Raw genomic sequence first — 7,570 nt, forward strand, 5'->3', positions numbered from 1 at the left:
TTAGATTTATTACCTGGAGTTCTAACAAAACGTCCGCAGATTCGTTAATTAGCAGTTTTACGAAAAATTTTGATTTGGGACTTGTTGAAGTTATTAAATGATAAATCAACCCTCCGTTCTCCAAAGAAGCCTAGAGACAGACATCCACCCAGTCAATTTTATATTTCACCAAGCCTTGATAAAAAGAATATATTACATTAACTTTAAACTTAGAACGTATGGTGAAAATGCTGAAGAACAATCGGTTTTACAATTATACAACCGTATTAAGGGTATTAGTTGTCTTCCAAGTATTTGGAATAGTAATGTAAAATAAATAAATCGCCCTTTATCACTCCACTGGTTTGTAAGTAAAGTTAGAGAAAAACAGTAAATCACAAAACCAAAAGATTTTCGCACTTCATACCAATTTGGTTTTAGGAAACATATTCCACAATTGACCATTTACAATTTTTTTCAAAGGAAGTAAGATGGTGAAAAAAAATCTTTAATACGTAGTGAAAATGGTAAATTTCGGGCATGTTAAGAAGTAATATTGAAGAAACATTATGAAAATACATTGTGAATTTTCTAAAATATCGAACATTCAGTTTTATGGTTTGTTCAGAATCCTCAGGTTAGAACATAGAGGCATTCCTTACGAGTGCCCACTTAATGTGAGTCTTAATGGTTCGCAATAAATGATGTGACAGTTGATCAAATTGAACTGAACAGAAAAAAAAGTATATACAATAATTTGTTCTTGTTTCCTTCTCCTTCCCTCCCCCATTATATATTATAACTTAATAAATTCTATCAACAGAAATCAAAAATAAATTTAACCACTTTGAAACAAAAATTATACCACACCAAATGAATAATTTCGTACCAATTCCTGATTTTCCTCATGATTGTGGTTCCACGAATCAATAGTATCTATATCAATGTTTCGATCAAGATGTGGCATTACAGGAGAATCGATCAATTCACTATCTGAATGTAGGAGCGTCCGAAGGGCCAAGATGTTGTCGTTCGCAGCTGCTAGGTGGTGTGGTTGGCGGCCCGCATGGTCTCGAAGTTGCGGATTTGCTCCAGCGCTGATCAGAATAGAAAGAATTTCGTCATTACCCTTTGCGGCTGCGATGTGACTTGCGGAGATCAAGCTCATTCGACATCTTGCGTTCGGTGACGCCCCCTGGGCCAATAGGCTACAGAAAATAAAACAATAATTTAACTGGATAATTGTCTAATATAAACTCACTGGTTAATTTATAAGTTAATAGAGACAATTTATAAAAAAGGAAGTACATTATTTCGGGAAAAAGGAGTGAATTTAAAATAAAAGAAATCATCACAATTTAAAAAAAAAATATTAATATTTTAGAAATTTATTATTTTTTTTTAAATTTAAGTTATCGGGCTATTCCAAAACACCAGGACACAACATTGTTACTAATATATAACAAATTTAATCTTGAGATCGGATTATAGGCAAGTGATATTTTCTTTCTGTGTTTCCATTCAGAACAATTAATTATTCTTTAGTTAAAACTCTATTTTCGTAAATATAAAATATTCACTTACCCGATTACTAATAGCGCTAGAGGAGTGCAATATGAATCCAATTTTAGCGGAAAAATAAAATGGATAAAAACAATGAGCCCTAAGTTTAGAATGCCCAAACTGTTCCAATAGGCAGTGGTCTGTCTATCGTAACGAAGTGGACGATCATGAAAAAATAGTAATTAATCTAAAGAAAGAGATTGTTTAAATCAATATTTCACCATAAATAAAATGTGGTACATAATTGACACAATAGTGACAATCCTCTTTTATCAGATACTATAACATTACAAATTTTACAGCTAGTTACTCTGATAACGAGGATGCAATAACGGTTATTGTTATTGATTAACCGCAACCCATTTGCTTCTTTAGTAATTAGCACATTCGCCTAGAGCTGTAGTTTCCAACCCATTGAAGTCGGACCACTATGCCGGAAATTGAACCATGTCGTCGCATACCTGCTCGAGGCAAAATGGATACCCTCAAAAAATGTTAGGTTGCTTAAATGTGGATTTTGGGTTACTTTTACTGTGCATTTATGTGTTCTGACCCTTTATCTTGCACCCATATATCAGGAAAGATAATTAATAAAGTAGTTCTAACAATAAGCCCAAGCAGAAATATGTGTACCCTGAAGAGGTTCCTCCTTGCCAGCCCCAATACTTGCAGAGCTTACCTTTCATATCGCTTTTTTTATTTTATTATTTTTTATTTACAAAAGTCGGAGACTCGGCTCTTGTCTTGGATCCGACGGTAAGATTTGAAAGTAATGACCTCGAACAGGAAGGTGGAGTGGAAAGGGAAAAAAAGAAAATATATGAAAAATGCGTCCCTTTCCTTAAGGAAAAATTCCGCGAGACCTTCGGAGAGAGAGAGAGAGTTCACCGTGAGAGGCCTCTGGTTTGGATCTCGCGGAACAATACCAGATAGAACAAGGAGCTTCTTAGAAGGCCTAAGTGTTAGCATTGGGGATATTGCGATTTTGGCGGAAAATATTATTTTGGACTCCATGGGGATCATACACCATCACCTGCATGGGAATTAGCTCGGAGATTATTCTTTGTTTTATTTATTTATTTTAATATATTGACCTCTCTAATTTATTCGTTAAATTATTTTATTTTATTAGTACTATTGTTTTTTTTTGTTTCTTTTAAACTTATTTATCCATTCAGGTGTTTCCTGTAACCGGTTTTTTATTATATTTTCCTTTTAATCTATGTTTTAGTCTTATTCTCGTAAAATGTATCTATTTGTTTGTTTTTCGTAAACTGATCTACTGCTGTGACTATGAATGATGGTCTGATTTCACATTACCGTCTAATATTGAATTTGTTTAGCGGGTCACTGGAGAGGATCTAGGAGAGTGAATTCTGGAGAGCGAATTTGTTGATCGGGATAATTAAAAAATTGTGAAAGGGTGAAATTGGAGGAGCAGAAATGAGAAGGAAAAATAGGAATGAATTGGAACATTTGTATTTGCTGTACGACCGAAATTGATTGTAAAAGGAGGGGAAAAAAAATTGTTTATTATATCTTATTATTGTATCTCTTTTTTTCTGAGTATACCATGTATGTGTAATTTATATATGTCCAATTACGGATTGATAAGTATGCTGTGTGAGATAGCAACCTGATGTATTTAGGCAGCATAGATAAATAAAGTATTTCTCTCTCTCTCTAATAAAGAAATGAGAGTTTCCAACCAGATTATGCTACCTACAGAAGTGTAACAAATTAATTTTTCTTAGGACCTCCATATCTTTAACAATATCTACAACAGTAGAAAACCTAATAGAATATCATTTAAACTAGAGTAAATTTACTAAATTATGAGCCATAGAAGAGCTATTTTTACGTTCAATAGTTCCCGAGATATAACTTTTCAGAAAGCAACATTTAGGGAACTCAATACTCAGGAACCATTAGACGTACAGATGTCTGCGGAACTCCAATTAAAGTTAATGTAATGTACTATAAAGTAGTTTATGATGTTTATCTTCGTAGGGGTAGTAGGTTTTATCATCTTGCAAACATAGTTCGGCTAGTTCCCGTAAATTCATCTCCTAACCTATATAAACGCGCATTGTCAATGCTATCTGATCCCGAGTACCTCTCGTCTTCAATAGTAGTCAGAGCTAATAAATTGTTCAGCGGCACCTCTACAGATCCATTACAAGAAGCCTATAAAGAGGCGGTCTTTTCCTACTAACGACCTGAGCCTTAGCAGGTAGTAAAACGATTACCAGTTGCTAGCACATATATTTTCGTAGATCGCATATATTGAATATAAAGCTCTATTCGAAAATTTTTGCTAATTATCCTCTGATTTTAATTTAATCACTATTAATGGTCCAAAAATTGAAAGACAAATATTTCATTCAAGTATCATTGCTCATAATGAGTCACGATTAAATAAAAACACCTTGCGAAGAAACTACCTTGAACGAAATCGTTTATCTTATCGATGACAGGCTAATATCTGAGTAAATTGTGTAACCTAACGGACTAGCTCAGCTTATTAGGCCACTAACATGTACAAATGTTTTGGTCAACACTTGAGATTATCAAACTATAATAAAAAATGCAAATTAATCCCTATAAGTATAGTAAATGCCAAAAAAAGGGAAGTATTGTCAAATCCATTTTCAATATTTTTTGGGGAAAAAAAATCATAAATTTACTAGCAACAATGGTAAAATACAATCCAAGTGCCGTTGGGTCTTTAAAAATAAGTTGGTTCAGTAGGAGTGCAGAGAGGTTATCATTTTATGATGTTGCAGAGTTGTATAATAAAGATTATATGCAAGCAACTGTTACTTTCAAACAAAATATGTTATTTAAAATAGCTATATATTTAAATAATGTTTTAGCACAAATTATACTATGCATCAGAGAATATACTCTGTAACAGAGTTTCTTTGACAAATCTGAACTGATTTCTTCTAATAAATACCAATATTGATTTCCATACCAAGATGTTTAAGATTGCCCATAGATTTTCGTCAGTCTTATTATCAGAATATTGAACCGATAGAAACCTCTACCTATTAAAACGAATGAGAAGAATTTTTTATGCATAAACGGGTTCTATTTTTACAATGTTATAATGTTAATTATGGCAACTACCCAGTGACGATCCAAAACCGTTGGGGGCTCGGGGCGGATTTATTTTTGAGGCACCACATCTAAACAAAATAATACTAAACAACTAGCGAATTTTAATCTAAAACAACGTTCTAATCTGATTAAATAAATTTTAAAAAATGAATGTAATTTTTTCAAAATAGTTATTAAAAAAAACAGGACCCGGAGAGGATCTGTTCCTCCGCACTCTGTAGATACGCCTCAATGGGTTGCAATAATATGTTACGTTTAAGACGCTATCTTATAAGAGTCCGAACTTAAGATTTATATGGAGAAGTCATTTTTACTTGTTTGTCGGCATTTGCTACCCAGGTAAGGACAAACTTACTAACTGCTTTTCAACGAATATATCGATTTTCGAGCTTCCAACATAAAAAATTTAATTTTGTTGATTCTCAGGTTTCTGCACCTGGTGCCTGTGAACCAAATATAGCAATTTGTGCACAATAACCGAAAAATGTGTTTTTCTTTACATCGTTGCATCAAAACGGCTCTATGTTTTTTACATTAACCTCTTTAACTTTTCATATATTGCATAAATCTTCGAGAGGAAAGTTATGAGGAAAACTTGATTACTTATAAATCAAAAGGTATAAATTTTTAAATGTAGAAAAATAAAAACATGCTTGTACCCCATTGTGAAATATTTAAGGGCAGCTAGATATTTTGTATGAAATTGTTTTGTAAACTGATAATGAATCACCTGAAATTACAAGTGCCAACATTACAACTTTTAGTAGCTCTTCATCTTAAGAAGTACTTCTGAGTCACCTTTTTACATCTTTCATTAATTTTTTGCATTCAAATGTTTCCCAGCTTAGTCTGCCTTCTCTCTTTGAAGAAATCACACTTTTTATATTATTCATTCACATCAATTACCAAGTTTCGATTTGATCTTTTTTATCGTTTTATGTCGGCTTAATATATATATTTCAGTAACTCAGTTTCACTTAAGTGCTAATATCGCCAATTAATATGTATCTTTTATATTAATATAATATATTACTTCGTTTATAGACAGAATATAGATGGATAGACAGAATCAACAAAGATGCGAAAGAACTGGCAGGCGTGAAGAAGCCAAAGATCTACAAAGTCTGTTGAGCAAGAGTCTTCACAGTTTGGGTCCAGATAATGGCTATGTGTTTTGGAAACTCTTTTTAGTTCATATATCTATTTAGATACTAAACATTAAACAAATTGTGAACTCAAACGTTTCAATAATTTCTGAAAAACTATCATAATTATTAACCAACCACAAGTTATATCGATAAAGAATTATCTGCAAATAACCGATTGTTAAAAGAATTTTATCTGAGAGTTGGAGGTGAGATATTTAAAAAAAAATATTCATTCAAATAAAATATGATAATATAGTTCGTTTACACCAGTGTTTCACCCAAGTGATGTTCCGTGAGAACAGTGCGAGGGAAGTTTCGCCTACAAATATGTTTGTGAGGGTTTGTTGTTAGAACTGTTTTATTAATTATCTTTCCACACTTTTATGTGATAGCTAAAGGTTTCAACACATAAATGCACATTTAAGCAACTTAATTTGCAATTTTTATTCAGAAACTGCAGAAGGTTCAATTTACAGCTCAGTTGTGCGCAAACTTCAATAGGCTGGGAACCACTTGTTTACTCACAACAATTACAAAAATAGCTAAAGCTTACATTGTGTTTTGATTTACTCAGGTTATCAGTAAACATCGGTTTGTACTCAGACTGTTTCACTATTTTTCCTGGAATAAGTGCATTATTCGTCTCAGTGCATTATAAGATTTCGTCAGAAAATTAAACTGAGTACGCCACTGGTTGTCAATATGTAATAACGTCTAAAAAAAATATTAAACTATTAAGTCCCTTCACATTACAATAAATAATATCTTCAACGTTTCTAATGATTTTTTAGAGAAATTGTAAAAACTTTGTAAGTATTCTAATCTTTAAAGGACACTTTAGGCAAACATTAAAAATATTACATACAAGTAGGATTACCTGTCTTATACATTATGTATATATATATTTGTGCCTCCTTTAGTAGTTTAGGGCGGTGAAAGAAGGGGGGGGGAGCAGTTAGGTTAGGAAAAACAATATTTTTTAGTGAATTTTCAAACTTCCCCTACCTTGGATGTTCGCAAAAGCACCAAATGGTTGCCACTGTTCTTATCAGTATGATTCATATTGTTGAACTCTGAATTAAAAAAAAAAAACTCCTATCATCTCCTTGAAATGAATGTGATATTTATGTAGGTATTTTATTTGTTGACATTACCTGGATTTCCTGGCTTTAAGAGGAAGACTAAGGAACTCGTACAAGATTTTGGTAGTATTCAATAGCTCATTTTGAATGTCTACCATATTTTTGTTAGATTACAGTTTAGGAAACGTAATTAAAAATTCTTTTAAAAGTGTATATGAAATTCAGTCTGGGAGGAAAACATATACCCATAAGTGGGTTACCTATCTGTGAGAGAATAAATTTACCCACTCAAACTTGTATTCTAGACGTTTATTATATCTAGCAAGCGATAGTGTCATTCGGCATATTATTGATGATGATAAAAAAGCAAACATATCGTCGTTATAATCACTACATTAATTGAGGCGTTTGGTTTCAAAACCGGTTACATCCATTTTTTCCAAAAATTTTTTTATTTTATTTTTTATAAGTTTTTAATGTTAGAAATGATGTGTTAGACGCGTTTGTTTCAAAAACGTCTAGATCCTTCTAAAATCAATACTAAAAGATTCCATTTCTCATCAAAAGCGGTTCCATCCAAACTTCACCAATCGGCCACTTGGAGCAGTCCTATCGACCACTTTTGTTTTGGTAATTGACCATAACCTTCTCATTCTTCAACCAAGTCACCGAAAT

The 7,570-nt window shown here is 32.5% G+C and overlaps 1 protein-coding gene across 6 annotated transcripts in view; it reads right to left on the reverse strand.

The window, feature by feature from the left end:
• LOC106684867 (transient receptor potential channel pyrexia) overlaps nucleotides 1-7,570 on the reverse strand; it is a 20,631-nt gene that overhangs the window by 10,196 nt on the left and 2,865 nt on the right. Inside the window, exons 1-4 of one of the 6 annotated variants that reach the window (XM_067045173.1) lie at nucleotides 6,968-7,093; nucleotides 6,819-6,886; nucleotides 6,367-6,527; nucleotides 869-1,187 (exon numbers count right to left, since the gene is read on the reverse strand). In XM_067045173.1, coding sequence (XP_066901274.1) covers nucleotides 869-1,147 — 279 coding nt within the window. In that variant the 5' untranslated portion in view covers nucleotides 1,148-1,187; nucleotides 6,367-6,527; nucleotides 6,819-6,886; nucleotides 6,968-7,093. Of the gene's footprint in view, nucleotides 1-868; nucleotides 1,188-6,366; nucleotides 6,528-6,690; nucleotides 7,094-7,570 lie in introns of those variants that run through there. The other 5 variants (XM_067045170.1, XM_067045174.1, XM_067045171.1 and 2 more) reach the window with 5 other exon arrangements.

The sequence above is a fragment of the Halyomorpha halys genome, unplaced genomic scaffold (genome assembly GCF_000696795.3).
Source record: "Halyomorpha halys isolate HHAL.00 unplaced genomic scaffold, Hhal_1.1 Scaffold624.1, whole genome shotgun sequence".
Taxonomy (NCBI): Eukaryota; Metazoa; Arthropoda; class Insecta; order Hemiptera; family Pentatomidae; genus Halyomorpha; species Halyomorpha halys.